Genomic DNA, 23397 nt, shown 5'->3' on the forward strand with positions numbered 1-23397 from the left:
ACTGAAATGTCATTCAGACAGACAAATTATTCTGTGATTTTTACCCTGCTCTGAGATCTTGCTAAATTGGGTTCTAAACAGAAGATTTGCTTTTAGATGTTGAAGCTCTCATGGTTCTTTCGTGAATTAATAATGTTAGAATAATCTCATAATTACTGTTTCATATTTATGTTTATTGTTGCAATATTCATTTCAACACTTGCAGTTAAATTACAACAAAGTCAAGTGTTTCTTTTCAATAGAAAGCAATGCAACTTTATACTTGAATGGTTTATGTAGATACAATCAAGCAATACTCTTGGTCTTTATAACCAAATCTGGATTCACATAAGCATACAAACATCTTTTTAGACAACAAATTACAAAGCAATGTAATTATAGTGCTTTTCCATTTACACAGTAAAGCTGTTAATATCACTTAAATATTCACTTAAATAAGTTACTTGTTCATATTTTTGGATGTATTCATATTTGGAGTATTTGTAAAAGTCCAAATACTATTTGTTTAAAAGGAAGAAAACGGTACACTTCATTAAATATATAAGGTTGGTTGCTTGAGTACAGTGAATTTTAGCAAAAAATGGATTAAGTTTACCATCTCCCTTCTTGCTATTGTTTCACATATTCTATTGCAGTCTAGGGATATACAAACATGTCTAGCAAGAAAATTAGATTTGAAATCATGGCACAGCTTCCTTTCCATTTACTGAGACTTTACATAAAAGTGTTTTCATTTCTTATTGACATTTACATAGCGAAACAAGCATAGGCCGAACACTCGGCTTTCAACATTTTAGACATCTTGGCACATCCTCAAATCTTCTGCCTCTACAGAACATGACTAAAGAGTCAGGAAAAGCACACAAACAGCAAATGCATGGACTTATGGAGCATGACGTCAACCAGAGTGTAGCGCTTGTTAGAAAACTTAAGGTTCCTCCTCCAAGTCCTGGGGACCCACAGCCCTGCACAAGTGTTCCTGCTTCTCATGACTTATGAAAGGCATTAGAGCAGGTGTGTTTAGGGTACTGGGTCCCAGGGCTAGAGTTGAGAACCCCTATTTAATGTGACTCAAAGGATTCTGTCACAATGCAGTCTGTTGCTCTCCTACTCATTATGTGCAAACTCCCCTGCCTCCCACCGTAGAGCCAGGGCACTTTTGCGGCGGCCTCCAGAATAGGACTCGGGAAACTAGGAAGTGAAATGGGTAAATATATTTAGATGATTTCAGTACTGTTTAAGATATCCACTCAGATGGTCATGTAAAAAAAGAATACTGGATACTGATAACTAGGTCATCCAGAGAGCCAGGTCAATTATGCTCTGTTGGACTCTAGACACAACTGGCTGCTAGGATTCGAAGCCCAGGGGCATGCCTACACTTAAAATGTGATCAAGCCACATGAGACTTACTACTTAACTAGAGTTACAAAGCATGCATATACAATTTTAAACTTTGTATAAAATTTTCTGTGCATATGTATAATTGATTCAGTAATATATCAAATTTAACTGCAGATAGAATTCCAATTTATTTTGTCCATGCAATCATACTTTATTGTTATTACATGTTACCATGTTCATTGGAACTTACTCTGTGATCACAGGATAAAATTGACCGATCCATCTTGTAAGTCTTCATAGGAGATGAAGGCGATGATTTGCACTTTATTGGAATATTATCTGTAAATCAGCACACAGGTAACAGCTTTATATAGATTATTATCTAAGTAAAAAAAAAAAAAACCTAAAAATATTTATCAAGACAATAAATACACTAAAGTTTTCTTTAGATAACATGATGGAAATAAGATTTTTATATTTTCTATATCATATGGAAGCATACCTTGATTGTTGTATGAACCATCAAGAAGACCGGGTGAAGCAAGAAACTTCTCTTTGGAGTAAATACTGGCTCTTTGTCTCTTAAGGTCTTCCTCACGTTGTTTTACCATCTTAATCTCTTCATCAACCAGAGATAGAGAGCTCCTAGATCGCAGCTTGAAAAATGGGTTGTTGAGGAAAGTTTTCTCTTGGGTCTCCACACTTGACGAATTCAGATTAAACTCGGATGCACTTCGAATAATTAGGTTTGATGTCTCCAGTATGATTACACTGGGGCTTTCTTCTGGTCTCCAGTCAGCAGATTTAGACGTCACTAACTTTCCACTGTGGCGTGGGCTTTGATGGCAAGAATCAGGTTCAAGGATAATAACATTGTTGGCTGCCATTTCATGTTTCTGGGATCCCTTTGTCGGTGATGATGTAACAATGAAAGATGGCATCTTATTGCTAGATGACAACTTGAAGTTGTCTTCCTGATGCTCCAACATCTGTCTCTTCTGGTCAACTTCCTGACATAAACTTCCAGGATTCAAGACGACTGGTCGGCCTTTCCCATGCACACAGTCACTTGAGTAAGATTTAGACATTCCCTTAGGCCTTTGACTTTCATCTCTCTCTATTGCAGAGCGGATCTCAACTGGGGTCTCTGGGTCATCATAAGTTAACCTGTAGCTAGAGTCCCCCAGACCTGAGTCCTCAGAGCAAGGGCTGAACTGGTTGAGTGGACACTCTCTTCCAAGTGCCAGATTCTCAAGATCAGGTTCCCTCTTGGTTCTGTCAATATTTCGCACTGGTGTGTACATAAAGCTGTGACTCCCTTGGCAGGTCCCAGTCTTGGTGATAGGTTGGTGTGACAGGTTTTTTGTTTGCTCCTCCATCTGAAGCCACTGATTGCGAGCGACTCTGAAGTTGACGTGCTCTGTGCTGACATTCTCGCTCTTCATCTCCTGAATCACACAGTAATCCTTTGGCACCTTCTTGTTTGGATCCGACTTGACACAAGTGGACGAACCGTCCTTGTTGCTTACTGAACTCTTGCCGGGCTCTTCCTCGTCCTCGGATATCTTGGACAAGCCGTGGAACAACGTCGAGGGGTTATAAGCGATCTCCTGTGTGGGCTGCGCGTACGCTAAATCGCTGTCAGGTTGCTCCAACACATCATCTTCCACAGGGATGTCCGGCTCCACTTCATCCTTTAAGACAGAGTGGTTTTTAACATTCTTCACCTCGGGCTTTTGAACGAAGAGTTCTTGTGCACTCAGCTCAAGACTGTCAAGGTAGGAGTCGTCATCCTCCCTATTGATGGAGGAAGAAAATATAGTCCTCCATTTTTCGTCTGTTTCACTATCAGAAGAAGCAGCTGCGATCTCTACCACGAGACACTCTTCCAAGTCTTCAGGGTCATGGACGGACTCTGTCGAGATGTCTGACATCACTTCCTCTCGAATATATGATTCCAACATGGATTCATTTGTTTCATTACAGCCCAAGTCTTCTAAGATGGCCTCGTGGAATTCTGAGTTCAATGGCTCAAGTGTGTCTCTGTCTTCAGTGTTTTCTATTACAGGCACCGAATTATTTGATAGTTCTTCTTTCAGTGAGTCCTGTCTTTTTTGGATTGCTTCATTTTCATACACACTCTCGGCACTAGATGGTGTATCTGAGGAAGTTATGGACTCGTTGCGATTGAGCTCATCATGAGTGTCTTCCAAGATCAAAGCTTCTTTTTGGCAGGGCATGTCTTCAGGGTCATCAGCACTCTCCTCTGTGGGAGCCAGGTCTGCTAAAATGTCAACCACCTCTTTGGTACTGATGGACTCCAGATCACTCTCATTGCAAGCCTGTTCGTCTTCGGGTTCAGCCTCGGCTTTGCTAGTGTCCTTGTTCTCAGGTAACTCGGTCCCCTGGACATCCATTTCACAGTTAAGTATGTTTGCTGTGCTGGATTGCTCACCCGTCTCCATGGTTACTGTCTTGGAAAGGAACTTCAAGTCTGTTTCTGTCTGATTCAGAGAGGGAACGCAACCTTCATTCAGTTCTGTGCCATTCACCTCTGGCAATACAGTTCCCTACAAAAGAAAATAAGAGAAATATAAATATAAACATCAATATGACAGAAATCCTTAACAGCAAATGTCAGATCAGCAAAACCTCTGGCCAGTCACATAGATATGACACGTTAAAGCCTCATAACAATGTAGTATCCGCCACACTAGGTCATTGTGGTTATTCAGACTTCAAAAGACGGACAGACATAAACGCACAGAAATACCTAAACTTCACACTTTACAAAGTATTGTATTAAAGTCATATTACTGACTGGCATGGGACACATGCAAAGGTCAAGGTCAGTACATTTGTGTTATATGACCATACCCCACTATCTTTTTAACAGTAGCATTTGTTTTATGCACGTTAATAAATAAAAGGAAATGGTAGTTGCAATATGCTTTTTGTTTAGTACACTAACACCTTACCTGTACCAGCTCCCACAGTAAGATTATGTCTTGTCACTGCAAACACATTGTTTTTCACTTTGATCAATGCGCAGATCACCTGATTGCATTCAGTTCGGTAGCTCTTCTTTTTCTCTAAAAATCACTCAATTAAAATCACTCAATTATTCCTGGAACACTTTGAAAGCTTTGGACAGTGCTGAAGAGCTAAGTGAAAAGTTGCTTGTTTACTATGACTGCATATAATTTGCCAAAGCAGGTTGTGCTAAGGTAGAGAAAGCGGAGCCCTCACTGAATTAAATGGATCCATTATGTAAGACTGCAGAATCGGTTCTCCCGCCCACGTGGGTTGTGCCCTGTGGCTGATTAGGCCTGGTTTCCATTAAGCTCAGGAGAGGTAGTGACTGAAGTAGTGTACCCATCTCCCCCAGACAGCCCAGCAACACACAGAACTAAAAGAAGCAGCATGTGGCCCTGTCCATCTCAACACTTTAGTCGAGTTTGAGTCACGTTCACGCTGAGTGAGCCAGAATTACAAACTGTATGGTGGAATATTAACCACCGTTTCTGCTCCTGGGGTGTGATTAGTGACGGTGGTGTAACTTGATTAAAATCTAAACCAGGACTGAATTCATGTTTGCCCCTTCCCGGGTATTAAAGCAGTGTTCACTCTAATCCCACTGCTCTTTCACATACGGGAGTTTAATTCCTACTGGTTACAGATCACAGGCCACCTGCTAAATTCACCCTAATCCTCAGGGTTCTTGGGGAGATAGCTTCAGAGAGGTCTTAGAAATGCATCATTATGGACCAGTAGGTTGTTTTTTTAATGTATCGAATAAGTAAACACTAAAGGAAAAAAAAACATAGAACTTCATAAGCTACACTGTTTTGTTTTAATTAATTGTAATCTTCAGTCATAAATAAACCCACAGGCACAACAAACCTAAACCCTCAAACATTCTAATGTATCAGCTGAAAATACCAGATTGGCCTTCACTGCAAGTTCTGTAAATTTCACTCTAATTAAGTCGGACAAAAGGCATGATGCATGATGAAAACAACAGACTGGAAAGTGTTGAGTGCCATGGCAACAGCCCAGTAGGTATAACAGCTCAGCTGGTGAGCAAACGTTCATTCTTGCAGCCTTGTAGTCTACAGCATTTGAGTCGTAATAATTGATAAGAAATAAATAATTCAGTGACATCAGATTAGCATTGACGGGGAATAACAGGTATCATAGCAGCCACAAGCTGGAACAACCGGAAAGAACATTTTCGTCCTCTTCCTACGCAAGTTATTCTCTCCTCAGCACAATTGTCAGGCTCCCTGATGCACTATGGGTATGAATTTTGGAGGAATACACATGAACCTATGCATTAATGATTATTATCATTAAGGCAGTTGAATATATCAGGGGTGACATGAACCTTATTGGCAGATATGCTGTTATCAGGTCATGGTCAATAATGCCTGTGGAACTATTGTTTCAGGCAGTGCTACATTTCAGAAATCCATGAAGAGGTATTACACAGCAAATCACTGATTATGCAATACTTATTGACTACCACATTTTTTCCTAATGTTTACTTATGCACGTCCGGTCTGTTGTCAATAGACAACAGTCTGAAAGGTTACATGTCACGATTCGTATGAGTAGATACATGACAGCTCACGGGTGATTATTTACATCTGTGAGTTTCTATGCAAATTTCTTTTAAATTGTTACAGCAGGCCTATTTCCGTCATCTTAAGGGATATTCACGTCATTGCCAATCACAGTGAGCCTTCAAACTAAACCCTTGTCACTTAGTAACAGCGAGTACTCAGACGACTGAAGGTTAGCTGCTTTTAAATTTCGAGGCCATTTTCTTCGTGAAGGTACAATAACCTTTGAATCATGAAAAGAATGGAACTGAGAGGAGGTTTGGCAATGCGTGGGCTGGCCATTCATACCTCCAGCCAGATTTCTGTAAAGCTCTGAACCTTAAGAGCTTGATTAGCCTCCTCTGTGACAAGTCACCACACAGCAGGGGTGCATGCATGTTTCTCAGAACCACAATGAGTCCGACAGCTTCGGCTAATGATCACAGTAAATATCCCAAAAACAAAGGCAGCTTTCAAGTGGCATGAAATGTATACCGTTTCTCAAACCCTTTTTTTTTTTTGACAGTTTTAAATCATGCTTGGGAAATTAAACACCAACTTCTACCTATGTGTTATTGAAGCTGGTAAACCCTCAGCTGGCCAAAACATAGCCAAAACTCTGTGGTCTGAGCACAAAGCATTTTTCAGTCCTGTGGAGGTTCGAGAGCTGACGCTCAAGTGTTTCCCAGTCAGCCAATTTAATAAGGGAGCAGAGAGTACTGGGAGTTCTTCAGCAGTAATCACTACCAACGAGTGCCCATCCACTCTGACTTCACTTCCCCCAGACGCCTCTGCACTCATATGTTGTTGGCTGTGATATGCAGGTTGGCTTCTGTCAACATATTAAATATGCTAGTTGTCATTTTAAGATAGGGTTGACACAACCAACAAAAATGTTATCAATACATTTTTTCTATAATGTGTAAATTCGCAACATGCCTGCTAAAACAGAGTGGCCGTGCTTTGGGACCCAGGGGAATCAGTGATGACCACTGAAATGAAATCAAAACATGCCAATGTCAAAATCTCACCTAATTCACTAAAGGCAAAAAACATCATGTTAGTTCGACCTTTCCCTAAATGACAATACAAGAGTATGATGTTATTCTTGAAAATATCAATTATTTTTCTGGCAATTCAATTATTTATTTACGTTGTTGCTTCCAAATTTAAAAACTTACAGTAAATGCTTGCTATAAGTTTTTACATCTCAAGATAACACCAAAGAAAAAGACAGAAAAAATTCACATGCAATAGGCATATAGGCAAAGATTTACCCAAACATACCCATCCGAAACTTTCCTCCAAATTCACCTTCCACCATCCTTACAGTAGACTGACACACAATATCTCCTCATTGCATGATGAATTCTCACCACCAAATAACTGTTAGTATCCTCCACCAGTGGATGCATGTTAGTACCAACACCACTGCAAAGCTCTGCACCAAGCATACCAAAACACTAAGGTGACTTGATCAGTTCCCCATAGCTGCAAAGCAAAAGCCGTGATTGAGAAGGTCCCTGTGAGTGTGGCTGTCACAGTCCTACCTTGTGCTGTGGCAGCAGTGAAGTGCAAAGTGCCGGGCTGGTGCTCTTTCCTGTAGCCACAGAGACGGCAGCGCTCACTGAATGTGTGTGGAGCAGCCAATAGCTGAGCGGTCTGCCTGTAGTGCTCCGTAGCACACTCACAAATATACGTGCAGGGAGCCGCTCTCACAGGATGTCTCCAAAACACCGTCAGCCCTGACGGCAGATATGTGGATCCGACCGACACCGGCGATCAGAAAAAAAAATCACGTGTGATTTCAGATATCTAACAGATCTACAGCACCAGAAAAGATGTCCAAACAACAAATTGGTAGTGCTGCCTAGAAATTCTCCACATTCTGTAAAAATAAAGGATTGGGAGGATATTCTTCATTTAAAAATTGTATAGATTTAATGTTTAATGCAGAAACCAGCAGCCACTGAGATGCAGACACAGGTTAGTTCATGTCTTTAATTAAACAAAATATCAGGTATGGATTACTGAGTTATGTTTGTATTAAAACTGGCGTAAAACTATTAAAAATACACTACCTACTGTTGATTTGAACATTTTAGATCATTATGAAAGATAATTAAATACTTCTTTAGAATGTTAATAAACGTACATGTTTTATGATGTTTCATGTTTTAAATGATCACATTCAGATTGGTAGCGATCCCTAAACTCATGAGATCATTTGATTCATTGCACAGCCATGTAAATATTTTAGGTCATTTCTATTCACCCGAGCTATAGTGATTAGTTATTGTTAGTTATTGTGAAGGCAGGAACCTTAGTGGAATGACATCTGACCTATTAGAAAATGCAGCAAACTTTACAAATTCAACTCATGCAGTGCCTTCACAAGAGAGAGCTGAACAGTTGGCTCTGATGGGCTGATTGCCATGGAAGTGGCACCTGACATATCAGAAGTCCAAACAGGAAAAGGTCTATGAAAAATGTAATTGCAAGGCTTTAAAAAAATCCCAATAGTGGTTCTGGTTCTTTTATGCAGAGGGGAACCATTGTGTAGGTCCACTCTGTCTCATCTGGTCATATGTGAGCCCGGTGTCTTGCTCTCTGGAAGCTGCCCAGGTTTTCCTAGCTGAGGTGTTTTCACTCGCAGGACTGTGGAGACAAGGGACAGCAGTTCAGTACAGCCAGCTATTAATGTTCAAAACCATCACTTATGTGTGGTAGCGTTTCTGGGGTGCTTTCCTCAAGGTGCACGCTCATAAAGTGAAACTAGGGCTTTCTAAAAAGAATTAAAAAACGTGTGCCATCTCATACATTTATGCAGTTTTTTTTGCTTACATAATGCAGTTCTAGGGTTATGTAACTGCCTCTCAAGCAGATGTTATGAAATGTCTCTCGAACAGCCACTGTGTCTTGAAAACGACCAAGGACAAACTGTTCGGTTACGGCTGATGGACAGCGAAGGGCGCTGCACTTCTGTTTGACTTGTTTTTCAGCACAGACCCTCCTGTTCAGTTCCAATGGTGTTCTGGGTTGTTATGGCAGAAAACACACGCCATAACCCAACACTAAACACTTTAGCTCTGACATACAAATAGGGGTCATTGTTAATATAAATAGGGGTAATTATAAATTCAAATAGGGGTAATTATACATTTAAATAGGGGTAATCATATGTGTCAAAGCAACAAAGATCAACAACAAAGAGCATCAAACTTTGGATTTTCTTTTAGGGTGTTCTTTTAGCTGTTTTATGGTGTTCTTTTAGCTGTTTTAGAGTGTTCTTTTTGCTGTTTTAGATTGTTCTTTTTGCTGTTTTAGGCAGACATTTTTTCTGACAATTTATCAGAGCAAAATTGTGTTTAGCAAAATGTTGGTTTAGTAAAATTATAGGGAGGTAAATAGCAAAGCAAACATGGTAAATCTTTCACAACAGGTATTTATTAGTGAAATAGACATTGATAATTGTTATATGAACAAAAAATAGCAAATATATTTAAACAAACAGTGTTTTTGATAGAAAAGTGAAATTTTGTGAAGACCACCAGCATGGTTCTGGCGTTTGAGGTGTTCTGACATGCGCATCACACAAATGCAGATATGTTGATTTTGTCCACTGAGTGGGGCTACAGCACCAATGAGCAGTCATTATTCTTTTGAACATTATAGCCAGAAGACTGTATCTACAGAAGAATCTACCGTTTCTCTTTAAACTCACCAAATATAATTTTGTGGGGTTTTTCCACAAGGCTATCACAATATAATAATGTGGGTTTACATTAGTCTTGACTTTTACCTAAACCTTTACCTATCTGAGTTATAGGAGGGTTTTTTTTTTTATCTGAGTAGAGAATCCAATAAAACCAATCATCAAAGTAAATAGATTTTCCTAGGGTAAACCTTGTTATATCCAATTAATAGAATGTGGTGAGCAAAAGGTATGTTGTTATTCTGGTATGCAGGCAATAATAAAAATCCTGCAAGCAAACCCATTTGAAATGAAAGATTAGATGAGAGGAGAGGTCAGCAAACCATTCAATGCCACACTGCCTTTTTGTTCTTTTAGTAATACCTGAGTCATTTAGGCCATGGTCTCCATGTCTGGTTATGGGTCCTCCTAAACCCCTAACCTCAGAGTGATGAATATTATCATTCCTGGGCTGGAAGATCTTGCTATGGTAGCCTTGTGGATGGTACGACAGCGGTGCTTCTTCGTCATTCTCTTCTTCGTCATTGCCAATAACCACGAGTTCTGCCTTGAACTCCTCATCGTCTTCATCTGACTCAGCGTTCTGGTAGCCCATAAAAATCATAGTAACAGGCTGACTGGAGTCCTGCTCAGCCGGGATGGATTCAACTACGTCGTCGTTGGAATGAAAAAGAGAATACGTCTCAAGCCCCAGCTCTGAATCAGACTCGGGTGAGAACCGTTGCTGCTCCTCAGAGCCCTGGACGTGCTCTTGCTTGTTTGGGTGCACAGCACCAGAGTCATTGGTCAGATTAGGTCTCTGTCCATCTAAGGCTCTTTGATGAGCAGAATGGCTGGTGTGATACGGCTTGGTTTGGGGTTGTTGAAGGGCAGCAGACGTCAGCCTGGAGTCCACTTGACCACGGGTCTCCTCTTTCCTGATGCCGTCAGGGTGTAATGGTCTCAGGGTTTTGATACGTGTTTGGAACCCACTGAGAGCTGGGCTTACCCGCCCTCGGTCCCATTTTCTTGGGGTGGAGGGTCTGCTGTAGTGGGTGGAGAACACAGGCTCGTGGTACTCCACATTTGTCTGGCTCTTGTTCTGTGTGGCTTTCCTTAGAAGCTCCTCCACGTCCAGAGGACTGAGTTCATCCATCTCATCATCACACCTGTCTCCAGCCGACCGGACAGCATAGACAGACTTTCTTCCATCGTCATAGACTTTAATGCCTTTCTGCTGGAAGTCCGGAGGCGTGATTGTGGCGGAAGAGAGAACCTGGCTCTTCCCTGTGCGCAGGTCTTTTTCCACACTGATCTCCATAGCATACATGGCTGAAAATAAAAACAAAGTAAACTTAAGTCAAGCAATGTTTTATTTCTTTTGTTTTGTTTAAGGTTTTCTTTAGATGTTTTGGGGTGTGTGTGTGTGTGTGTGTGTGTGTGTGTGGGGGGGGGGGGGGATGTCCCCAAAGCCACTGCACCAGTTCCATTTGTATTGCTTTTGAATTGTTTAATTGTAAAACCAGTCATACCCCTTTTCTCTGGTTGACCATCAGGCTCCTGTTCAGAGCTGTTGCGTCTTCTCAGTAGGGTGGGAGCAGAAGACTTAGAAACATCTGGTACAGCAGAGTAGATGTACTGGATTGGCTCTGTAACAGGTTTTGTATGAATCAGACTGTAAATACAAGTGTTCTGTAGAATAGCAGCATGTTAAATATGGGCCAAATACCCAGAACATAAAGGTTTATTACCTGGTTGGACTTTGCCATTTACTTCCTGTGTAGAAATACAGTGGGTCGATATGAAATTGCAAAATGATGTGAAGATATAAATCAAAATGTTTTGCCCGATCCACACTTTATCTGACTTACTCTTCTGTCAAATCAAACGTTGCATCATGGCGCTGTAACATGGCCATTTTAACCTTGTGTGCTTTACCTTGCTTATGACACCAGCCCTCCTGAGTGTCTGCAGAGGGGACAGACTAACCAGAGAGCTACAGCAGGATGTGAGGAGACCCCACACAAAACCATGAGCTAAGCAGGTACCTTTATAATGTCCTCAGCAGTCTTCTCCACCTCCTTTAGACGCTTCAAAATTAACTCCTCGTTCACTGAGATGTTCGTCTCTTTTGTCTCAAGATCCCCGATCTCACTTTCTATCCTGCATAGATACAGAAAAACATAGTTTCTATTCTAGAATATACACAGAAAAAAAATAAAAGACAGAGTAAGACTGCACATCCCGGAAGCCAAATTCTGCAGCCCCCCCCCCCCCCCCCCCGACACCCACCCACGCAATCCTGCTGCAACAAAGCATTTGTACTGCAACGCATTGTTAAAAAATCACAGAAATGAATACAGATGAATCCAATAAATAAATACTATTATATTGCAAATTGTGTTTCGTAGCTTTTCTCAGTTCTTCTACTAATGTTATTGTGTTGTTACTATGTAATAGTAATGTTACTATGCTAGTATAAAGTCTAACATGCATCATCCATGATAGTGTAGTCAGCAAAAAATACAACATCCCAGAATGCATTTAATCGAGAGTGCAAACTGCGTAATATGTAAGACACATGCTTTCATAGACTCCCAGAATTGTTAGAAATTAAACCTGGGTTCCAGCAACAAGGGGCAATCTCCTTATATTATAGCACTCAGGTCTGGTCTGGCAGCCTGGTGATAATTTTGTTGTTCTCCAGGATTTTGTGTAAATTAATGTTAGGATTTGGGGAATTGTTTCACATCTTGACAAAAATAAACACATAATAAGCCGAGTACGCTGTCTGCAAGTATCAGACTCACACTCCAATATGACGAATTCTCAGTATCTGTGAGTAGAAGGCTTCACTAATGGTTGCTCAAAATGGTTTACCGTTCCTTAAGAAAAAGCTTTGCACCAAGTTGATTGCAGAGGGCTCAGCCGTAGTGTGAAAGCAGAAAGCTTGTTTGCCGTGTTGTGATTGGGGGCTTGACTTTGAACCCGAATGTCTGGAGCGTTTTCAGGGGTTGATGAGCTACATCATCTGTGATAGGGAGGATTTCCTTCAGATTGCTTCATGATTTTTATTTCTACTGAACAGAGTTCAGTTCACCCAGCTGTGTTCATGAGGATAGGAGCGTGCACAACCAGGAGCATGCACAACCAGAAGCGTGCACGTCCAGGAGCGTGCACAACCAGAAGCGTGCACGTCCAGGAGCGTGCACAACCAGGAGCATGCACAACCAGAAGTGTGCACGTCCAGGAGGGTGCACAACCAGAAGCGTGCACAACCAGAAGCGTGCACAACCAGAAGCGTGCACGTCCAGGAGCGTGCACAACCAGAAGCGTGCACGTCCAGGAGCGTGCACAACCAGAAGCGTGCACAACCAGAAGCGTGCACATCCAGGAGCGTGCACAACCAGAAGCGTGCACAACCAGAAGCGTGCACGTCCAGGAGCGTGCACAACCAGAAGCGTGCACAACCAGAAGCGTGCACGTCCAGGAGTGTGCATGTCCAGGAGCGTGCACGTACAGGAGCATGCACGTCCAGAAGTGTGCCGTCCAGTAGTATGGCTCTGCTAGAATGACTTTGAAGTGCCTTGATCTGTTGTTAGAGTCCATCACCTGGCTCTCATGACCAGGTGAAGTATCACTGGTTAGTAATGTGCTGAACACTCGCACGTTTTACAGCCTACTGTGTACTTTATTAATTTGCTCTAAATTCTGTAATAGTCGTCTGTCGGTTGTATGCCAGTTGTTTGTCCAGACAGAAGTAAACACAAACAAGCAAGATAACAGCTTATATAAGACTGCAGGCTGCCTTTCACATTCAGAGCTCATCCCAAGGGTTTCACAAGAGAAGTCCTAGCAGCAGCCCTCCTCTCATGACCCTTAGAGCAAGCGGTTTGTTATCTATTTCCCGCTGTGATGTCCTCACAACTAAAACATCTTGAAGAGCAGAGGCGGTAAACCCCAGACACCTGCGTAAGGGTGGGCGTGTGCGAGGTACCAGTGAACCCCAGACACTGGTGTGCGGGTGAGTGTGTGGCAGGTACCAGTGAACCCCAGACACTGGTGTGCGGGTGGGTGTGTGGCAGGTACCAGTGAACCCCAGACACTGGTGTGCGGGTGGGTGTGTGGCAGGTACCAGTGAACCCCAGACACTGGTGTGCGGGTGAGTGTGTGGCAGGTACTAGTGAACCCCACACACCTACCTGCGTACAGGTGTCGTGTGGCAGGTACCAGTGAACCCCACACACCTGCGTACAGGTGAGCGTGTGGCAGGTACCAGTGAACCCAACACACCTGCGTACAGGTGAGCGTGTAGCAGGTACCTGTCGATGTGGCTCTGCAGGACATGCGTCTGTTGTTGCTCCTCTTGAGCCTGAGCTCGCATGGCTTCCTCTTCCTGTTCACTCTGGCCACTCACGCCGTCCATCAGCCATTGCTCCCGCAGGGCTTTTTTCTGATTGGACACCAGAGAGAGATTCTTACACCCCACAGTCCCTACGCACCTCAAGACAGACCTTATGTTTGTCAGAAAACGCAGACACGTACCTTTAAATACTGAAGCTTTAATTTTAGTTCCTCGATTTCTCTCCTTTTCTTTGCTATGTCTTCCTGTATTCTTCTTTTTTCCTGTTAAATACATTGACAACAGCATATTTACAAAAACACATTAGGCTTGAATCCTCAACACAGTCGGTTCTATCGGTCAGATCATGTGTCTCTTCTTTTACTTTAGAATACAATAACTGCACTTGAACAAGACAAAGTTGAGTCATTGTGTAAATATATACCATGAAGCCCTGTCCCTAATATATATAACATACGTCTCTGTATGCAAACATGTATATGGTGTATTCACAAGGGTAGCAGGGTGTACAGGTTCAGGACACTGGAGTAAAGTGTGTTCGGTGAAAGATGAAAATAGTTGAAGCTGAGGAGAGTGATATGAACCCATGTTCATTCCTCCTGCTGTGTGCTGTCTGTCAGTAAAGACACACTAATAAGTAGTGAGTCACATCCTGGGAAATATATCTGTCATGAAAGCAGCTAAAGGCAAGAGATGAACAAAAAGGCTAGAGATGAACAAAAAGGCTAGAGATGAAATGGTTTACATATGAGACTGAAGCCCGACCCAAAATGCCACCAGCAATAAATGTGCTAAAATCAGATCCAAACTACCCATAGCCGAAGGCACAAACAACATGATGTAAACCTCCTCTGTGAGGATTGCAATGCCCTCTGAGGAAAATCGTGAACAAAATCATGAGGTAAACCTGTGGTAGAGATTCTGCACAGTATACTGACACCTCTGAACCAACTGTACGTTCACGGTTGACTGTACAGGGCGTTTGGCCTACACTACCCATAATACCCCCCGGGTGGCTCCTCCCACATACTCACAGTGATGGCCAGGAGTCTCTCACGCAGCAGGTCGGACTCTTCCATAGTGACTCTGCAAAGGAGACAAAATGAAGGATCCAGATGAGGGGAAGGAGGAGAGACGAGTAGACAACACCAGGGAGGCAGCCAAGGAGGCTGCAGGTGGGTGGGTGTGGGTGGAGGGATGGAGGGATGGAGGAGGGGGGGAGCGCTCCATTGCTGGGAAGAGCTGGAGGATAGATGGGGTTAGTAAGAGAGTGGGTGGAAGCACGTGGGCTTTCAGTGGTGCCATTTTTTCTGGGGGTGTAGATGGGGGGGGGGGGGGCTTTATGTGTGGGTGGACACAAATGATGGGGCTTTATTGCAGTGTGCTGTGTTCTAGGAGCTGAAAGAGACGTGGCTGCTATGCTTCACTGGCACACGTCAGATTTATTCAGGCAGGTGGGAACCGGGCTTAGAAAACTAAGAGCACAACCTGGGAAGAGACATGGTCAGTCTTATTTTAATAGGCATCAATAAATAATGGATGAAGAGTCAGCAGATACCAGTGCAGTAAACAGAACAGGGCAAAGTGACAATGACCCTGGAGAAACCAATGTCTTCCCACAAGTAAAGGTCATTGCAGTGGATATCAGATTTGGTAATACACAAATACATGGAAATGGTTGTGAAAATGGGTGCCTTTTTCATTTTCAAGTTCTGATGCATATGAAAAGAAACTATTGTCTAAATAATACATCCACTGTTCCAAATCTCTCAAATCTTTCACATTTCCAGGACTGGCTCTGTACATATTTGCTCTATAAATGTTTCTCATGACCAGCCATGGTTGCATTTGCCACATGTCTCATTCAAGGACAGTTCATGGCTGTTAGGATCTGCAGAGGTGATGTTGTTCAGTTAATAATAGTCCGCTGCAGTCTGTCCTGAGTCCTGGCATGTGGAACTGCACCTATGACCAGCAGGATATATGACTCTTGTGTCATGGATTGGTAACAGGATCAGAGGGCATTCAAATTCCTAGAGTACAACTAGGAAACATGCCTGTGTGATGTGTGAACTCCCTCCAGCAATAGAACTGGAAAATTAATTTGTCACTGATCTAAACCAAGTGTGAAAGTGTAATACAAGGTTTCAGTGTAAACTATTGCCCTTTGGAGGCGATAAAGCCCTTCTTCATGTTCATATGTTTGAGTATTTGAGGTTACATTCGAGTTACTAGAGTTATTTATTTGTATTACAGAGTGTGATGTTCCCAGGGAAGCAAACCCTTGAGCTACCTGATCTACCAGGTGAGCAGCAGTAACTCAAAAATGATATTAATATATAAGAAGAAATGATATTAATATGTAAGAAGCGGAAGAAGTTTTGTAAAGAGGTTCGGAGTATTCAGATTACGTTTTGTAAGTACTGATCGCACTCTGTCAACCTTAATATATGCTATTTTCTGCTAATTATATGCTTGTAGATATAAATAAAATTTCCCTAAATTTAACAGATTTAACATACTAAACCATACACTGCTGGCAGCTTGCAGCCTTCAGACTGGGTGTTATAGGAAATGGGGCTTGATTTACAGTGTGTAAGAGTCAATGGCTCCCAGCACGCTGTGGAAAAGGATCTGCGTCTGTGTGGCAGACTCACAGACATGTCCGTTTGACACAAGCATGACAACCAACGTGAAGCAGCTCACAAACTTGCCTTCCGCTCTAGCACACAATTATAGACCTACTGCTGAGTTGCAGCTAAATCTGTCCAGTCTGGCTATATGGAGTTGAAGAAATAAGTCAGGATGTCTCACTCAAGCGTGCGTCCAGCTGCAGTAATGGCACTTGTGATGAATTCCACAGCCTTAATTAAAACATGTTTGTACAATTTCTTGGCCTGTAGGTTGTGTTTATTGCAGCTGTAGATAAATTGACTTTGTACTAAAATCTTTTTAGACAGGAGAACCATTCAGGTTTCGAGCTGAAATAGAATCTCCCTCAGTATCAGTGGATTTCACTGTGACTTTAGCGTCACGTCCCCAATATATCCGTCCTCCCCCCATTGTGCCTGTTCACCTACTCTGGGCGTGAATCCATATATCTCTGTGTGCACCTTCAAACTCTGATCACTTTCCAGAGAGAAAGGAGGAAAGAAACAGGATGATCACATCTCAAATGTGTGTGTGAGGTGTGTGTGTGTGCGCGTGTGTGTGTGTGAACATATCATTTGCATGTGCATACATGAACGTGCATTTGTATTTGTGTTCAGTCTTTCTATGTGTGGGAGTCAGTTTACGTATTGGTTTGTGCGAGTGGGTTGAAATGATTAGCATGTGACAGTGTATTCAGTGTAGCGATTACTCTAGTGCGTGGGTGTAAGCCCTGTGTACATTTCTCTTGTATTTTACATAAGTAGAATGAAGATGTATGTGAGTGCTAACCTAAGCATGCCTTTGAGAGAGTTTCATGTATTACTGTATGAAACCTGACTTTAATTATATAGCTCTACACAGACTGTTTCCAGAATATTAGGTGACATGGTTCAAGCTGAAGGAAAACGATCCTTGGGGGTTGAGAGTACAGACAGCTTTATTTATTTCATCACGGTGCGATACCCATAATAACGTGGACACATACTCCAAAATGAGAGGTGTAATCTTTATAGTCTTCATCTTCATCGTATATTTTTTGTCTATATTTTTAATCACACATCAATAAAATAATTAATAAAATGACGGTAAACAAACCTTTTTACATATGCACAAATATATTATTTAAAAACACCAAAATGTTGGTGACATAAGCCCAAATTTTCTCTACATTCTTTTCAATCCAATCATATGCAACCTATGACATTTAAAGAGAATAGAGGTAAGACATTATGCAGCGAACTGCCGAGCTTTCATCAGAATGACGTTTGCTCTCATGCCAAGCTCGGTCACCATAATCACACAGTAGCAACGCATAGTGTCATTCTCGACAAAGCACCGCAGACAGTGCAGACAATGAGAGACAGGCCGTGCATTAGACCGTGGGACTTCTATACACACACCGACAGAGAACAAGGGACAAGGAAACAAGGGACAGGTTAACAAGGGACAAGGAGCGTGGCAACAAGTGACACACGCACATACTGGCACGTGGACTAAACAACAACACAAAGCCACGTGGCCATCCTCACCACGTGGACGAGGAGGAGGCTATGTGCTTCATATATAGAAGAGGAGATATACACCTCTATACGATCGCTCACGATGCTTTAAAACAACATGGTCTTCACTGCTAAATGTGGCCACACTGTTCGCACTTGTAAAGAATAGATCTCTTATTTTGGAGAATGGGTCTCTTATACAAGTTAGTTTTTAGATAAATTGGTCTGTAATAACAATAACAATAATAATAGTCATTTTTGAGCAATGAACATCTACTCAACATGGCACCAGTCTCATCCACACTAAAGCATGACATATTAAGGCAGGACATACTAAAGCAGGACACAATAAAGCAAGACACATTAAAGCAGGACACACTAAAATGGGACATACTAAAGCAGGACAGACTAAACCAGAACATACTAAAGCAGCATGGCCTCAATGGGGATATACTAAAGCAGGACACACTAAAGCAGGACACACTAAAATGGGACATACTAAAGCAGGACAGACTAAACCAGAACATACTAAAGCAGGAGACACTAAAACAGGACATACAAAAGCAGGACACACTAAAGCAGGACAGACTAAAGCAGGACACACTAAAGCAGGACACACTAAAGCAGGACAGACTAAAGCAGGTCACACTAAAGCAGGACAGACTAAAGCAGGACACACTAAAGCAGGACAGACTAAAGCAGGTTACACTAAAGCAGGACACACTAAAGCAGGACAGACTAAAGCAGGTCACACTAAAGCAGGACAGACTAAAGCAGGACAGACTAAAGCAGGTTACACTAAAGCAGGACATACAAAAGCAGGACACACTAAAGCAGGACACACTAAAGCAGGACATACTAAAGCAGGACACACTAAAGCAGGACAGACTAAAGCAGGACAGACTAAAGCAGGTCACACTAAAGCAGGTCACACTAAAGCAGGACACACTAAAGCAGGACATACAAAAGCAGGACAGACTAAAGCAGGACACACTAAAGCAGGTCACACTAAAGCAGGACACACTAAAGCAGGACACACTAAAGCAGGACATACTAAAGCAGGACACACTAAAGCAGGACAGACTAAAGCAGGACAGACTAAAGCAGGACACACTAAAGCAGGTCACACTAAAGCAGGACACACTAAAGCAGGACAGACTAAAGCAGGACAGACTAAAGCAGGTCACACTAAAGCAGGACATACAAAAGCAGGTCACACTAAAGCAGGTCACACTAAAGCAGGTCACACTGAGAGCACCTCTGCAGCGTGAGCAACAGTGTGTTAACAAGCCGCTACAATAAACAGAACGATAACAGCACACTTTGCTTTGCTGATTCAACAGTCAGCAAGAAGTGACTGAATGCCTAAAGAGTGCAGAATGTGTGTAAGGTGTCCTCTACCACCTGCCGCGGTCTGCGTGCAACAACTCTCCCACTTTAAAATGGAGAGAAAAGAACCATCTCCAAAAGATTCTGAATGAAAAGGTAGTTTGGAAATGGATCTAAGATTGGTAAGACTTAAGGTGTAGGCTAGACCTTTACAGAGGCTGGACAAACACACATTTACAACAGCATGGAACTATGACAACGGTTAACAAGTTACATGATCTACTGCACTGCAAACCTAAAAGACAATATCAAGGTTTAGAAGATTTATGACTTGAAAAGCTACCACGTCTGACGCTACCACGTCTGATGCTACCACGTCTGATGCTACCACGTCTGATGCTATACCACCTTCTTGTACATAAGCTCTTAGTATGTTTTGCCTTTAAACCATGCTAATTAGTTGGCCATCATTTTAGGTGCTTGGTCATCTAAAAAAATATGTGAGTATTAGGTAGTCCTCTAGTGATGTCATTATATTTGTTTTCTGTTCTAACAGATATTGATCACACTGCAAAGAGGACTACAGACAGTAGTGGTTTGATTAAATGTTGATGTCTAATTTTTTTTAACAGAGATAATAGAGGCAGCTATTTTTGGTCATCTAAACTCGTGTTTAATGTACACAGCCCTGCCAGGACCCTTGGTGTTTTTCACTCCTGTTAAATTTGACAAGCAAATGTGTGGTCACATTTAGTCTTTTATCAGCTCAGAACAATTGCCACTCCATTTAAAGGACTAGACATAGTTAGGATGCTTTTGGTGTCCATTTTCAACTTCAAGAGCTTTAAGATCCTCCAGTGAGTTGCTGTCAGTCATTCCGCATTCTTAAAATCTGAAGGTGACTTAGCATTTAATGTTGCTGCCCCAAAATGGTGGACGTTTACTTCAATTGTCTTTATAATGTTATGCACAGCTGGAGTTTTATATCTAATTTTAAAACACTTACATTTAAGTCCTCTTAAGTAGTTTAAAAGCACTTAGCTAGGTAAACACATACTCTCGTTTTACTTCCCATTATATCTCTGGTTGGAGTATGGAACACAACTTTACGGCATGATATAACAACCCTGTCCGTGATTCATTACTGCATACTAGTACAATGTCCAGTGGTCTAATGGACACGACATCACCCACTTGCCATTATCACATGGCTTTTCCCATCTGGACCTTTTCTGACACCCTTCACGTGTAAGTGTGTAGTGCGACGACATCGTTCTTGCTTGTATTCATTTGTGTGGATTTGTGACGGGACTGAGCTGCCTGTGTGCCAGTGTGGAGCGGAGAGCATTGCTGTGACTCCAGCCTCCAGGAGCCAGTGGTGGTCCTTCACGCCCCCACCTAGCTGACGCACTGGGGCGCAGGACACCTCGTGCGGTAGGGCCAGCGGTGGCTGGAAATAGCTCTGCGGCCCAGCTGGGCTGAACTGCGGAGCACAGCTATTGTCACGTATGCTTGTGAGGTCTGTCAGCAGGTGACACTACTGGGGGATCACAATGATTGGCAGTGACATTTTCGAACAACAGCAACACACTACAAGCTGCCACGCCTAGTCATGGCTTTCATTTAACACCATACTCTCTGCTAGGAAGCTAATCCTCGTATGTCTGATTAGTGTCAGTTGCTGATCTAAACAGGTTAAACTTGTCTTTCTTTTTCCTAGATATAATATGGACTCCAGTGAAACTCCCGCACAAAGGTAGCAGAAAGGTAAACCGACGCTATGAGAATGAATTAAATTTTATATTAAAATTAATGAATATAAAATAAATCAACCTTGACATTATCTCAGCCAACATTCTATCCAATTTTCAGACGGTTTGCCTTACGACACAGGTGCCGTCCTGTATGATAAAACCAGTCAGTCTGGTACCGTGGCAGGATGTCCGCTGAACGCCAGGGTTACCCAACACCTCGAGCATAGCGGCCCTGTGCGTGGCAGGGACGGCCCCTGATCTCCAGCCCGTAATCCTCTCACTAATGAGCTAAGAGGCAAACCCAAAGGGACAGCTGCGTTTACAATAGGACTTGTGAAGACTGGTGTGCCTACAGTAATCAGTAGATCAGAGCTCATAAAGATACATGGATGGAAGGTGGGATGCTGTCATAAAAAGGCATATAGTTCAGCATTCCTGCTCCCCTCCCTCCTTCTCTCTCTCTCTCTCTCTCTCTCTCTCTCTCTCTCTCTCTCTCTCTCTCTCTCTCCCACCTCTCCTTATCTGTAAACTAGGTGATTTCTAGGACTTGAAACGTGCGTTCTGTAGAGGGAGAGAGGTAAATCAAACAGGGGGATCTCCCCAGCCACAGTGCTGCCATTATTCTGAGTCTGTAAGCCTCCTGAGATCATCAGGGACTACAGCGCTGCATGTCCTGTCAAAGGTCTGACCCTTTTAACTCTCCTGAAAGGCATTAAAGACATCCCACTGGGACACTCAAGCAAGTGGAAGAAGTAACAAGCAATTTGAGAAATCCAGAAGACCTCGCACTCTTAGACCAAGCACCACAGTGGCGTGCAGTCATTGTTCGTTTCACCAGATGCAGTAGTGGTAAGCTCAGATTAGAGCCATGGTCAGAAATGTTACCTTCTGACCCAAATACTGAGCAACAAATACTGAGGAGAAACTGGATTATAGTACAGAGGCAGAACATCTGCCTTGAAAACAAAACACAGTGAAGCCTGTGCACAAGATGAAGATCACACCAGCCTGAAGTAGAGAAGCGAACACTTACCAGTAGTGTGTGGCTGCTTGCAGATCTTTAGGTAGTTACCAGGAGCTTGAAGGAAGTCAGTTTGCTGTGCTCTGACTACAGTCCATCATGGGTGTGTGTGTGTGTGTGTGTGTGTGTGTGTGTGTGTGTGCGTGTGTGTATGAATGTGTGTGTATCAGCGCAGGGACTGTAGGCTGTGGGATGAGCTAGGGTTACCACTCCCTGGCAGGCTGCCCCCACAATCCCTCTCTCTTCCATCCAACCACTCTCTCTTCTTCTGCTGGATGGTTCTCTCTCTCTCTCTCTCTCTCTCTCTCTCTCTCTCTCTCTCTCTCTCTCTCTCCTGTTCTCCCCGAACTCCTCCTAAGCCTGTCAGAGCTGGGCTGCCCAACCGTGTGTAAGCCGAACACTGCCAGACACACTGAACCCCCCCCCTCCCCCCACACACACACACACACACACATACTCTGATCAGCTGTCAGCCCCCGCTCGACATGCATCAGCACTGACACACAATTAACAAATTATCCATTTCCCAAATTAGCTTCCAAGGAGAGGTTGTTAACCATCAGATTGTAATAGCGGCAATAACAAAACTGCACAGAAGGATCCATGTGGAGCAGTAAGTTATTAAAAAATGTTATGTAACTTATTGGATTCACCGAGGACATATCACAACTGTTAATGAACTGGTCCAATGCACATTGCTCACAGAATATTATTGCCTCTACTTTGAAGTCAGTGAGCAGAAATTCAAACACACAGTCAAACAATGTGTCCAACAGAGCATTCTGCACGATAAAATTTGGTTCATGAAACTGTAACCTGTTAATATTGCACTTACTGATTAATGAGCATAATCTGGTTAGGTTTGAATAATTAGTGATTAGTAGAGTTTGTGTGTATATATATATATATCTAAAATGGCTGCTGAGATTGTGGCTGCAGTATTTCAGATATGTAAGAGTTTCCTGTAGTTGAGCGTGTGGGATATCTCCTTCTCTCTCCTCCCATCATTCATACTACTGTCGGCAGCCTCGAGCAGGTACAAAAGTTGCCATGGCAACGGCTAGAACCCGCGCCAAGATCCCCGGTTCTAACTAGCTAAAGATAGGCCCACGCAGCACATGGGCGGTACTAGCAACA

General features: G+C 42.7%; 1 protein-coding gene across 6 annotated transcripts; it reads right to left on the bottom strand.

Annotated features, from left to right (window-relative positions):
* Positions 1-152: 152 nt before the first annotated feature.
* palmdb (palmdelphin b) lies at positions 153-22809 on the bottom strand. 6 transcript variants are annotated; one of them, XM_076988389.1, is made up of 11 exons: positions 22273-22805; positions 15040-15091; positions 14188-14268; positions 13965-14095; positions 11691-11805; positions 11394-11418; positions 11175-11291; positions 10027-10974; positions 7499-8606; positions 6888-6940; positions 3822-3914 (listed from the first exon to the last, which is right to left on the bottom strand). In XM_076988389.1, exons 2-9 carry the CDS (start codon positions 15082-15084, stop codon positions 8524-8526), a joined length of 1545 nt encoding a protein of 514 aa, XP_076844504.1. In that variant the 5' UTR covers positions 15085-15091; positions 22273-22805; the 3' UTR covers positions 3822-3914; positions 6888-6940; positions 7499-8523. The 6 variants fall into 6 exon arrangements, with proteins under 6 accessions (XP_076844498.1, XP_076844500.1, XP_076844499.1 ...); XM_076988383.1 differs by lacking the exons at positions 6888-6940; positions 7499-8606; positions 10027-10974; positions 11175-11291; positions 11394-11418 and adding exons at positions 153-1191; positions 1595-1683 and having other exon boundaries at positions 1847-3914; positions 22273-22564; XM_076988388.1 differs by lacking the exons at positions 3822-3914; positions 6888-6940; positions 7499-8606 and having other exon boundaries at positions 8614-10974; positions 22273-22809.
* Between the last annotated feature and the right edge of the window lie 588 nt (positions 22810-23397).

This window comes from Brachyhypopomus gauderio, unplaced genomic scaffold (genome assembly GCF_052324685.1).
Source record: "Brachyhypopomus gauderio isolate BG-103 unplaced genomic scaffold, BGAUD_0.2 sc62, whole genome shotgun sequence".
In the NCBI taxonomy this organism is placed as follows: domain Eukaryota; kingdom Metazoa; phylum Chordata; class Actinopteri; order Gymnotiformes; family Hypopomidae; genus Brachyhypopomus; species Brachyhypopomus gauderio.

Excerpts from the sequence above, each read along its gene's own strand:
- palmdb (XM_076988383.1), bottom strand. The coding sequence starts at position 15,084 with ATGGAAGAGTCCGACCTGCTGCGTGAGAGACTCCTGGCCATCACT. Across the intron at positions 11,806-13,964 it reads CTGCAGAGCCACATCGACAG|GATAGAAAGTGAGATCGGGG; the intron begins GTACCTGCTACA and ends GTATCTATGCAG. Across the intron at positions 3,915-11,690 it reads CTGCTGAGGACATTATAAAG|GGAACTGTATTGCCAGAGGT; the intron begins GTACCTGCTTAG and ends TTTCTTTTGTAG.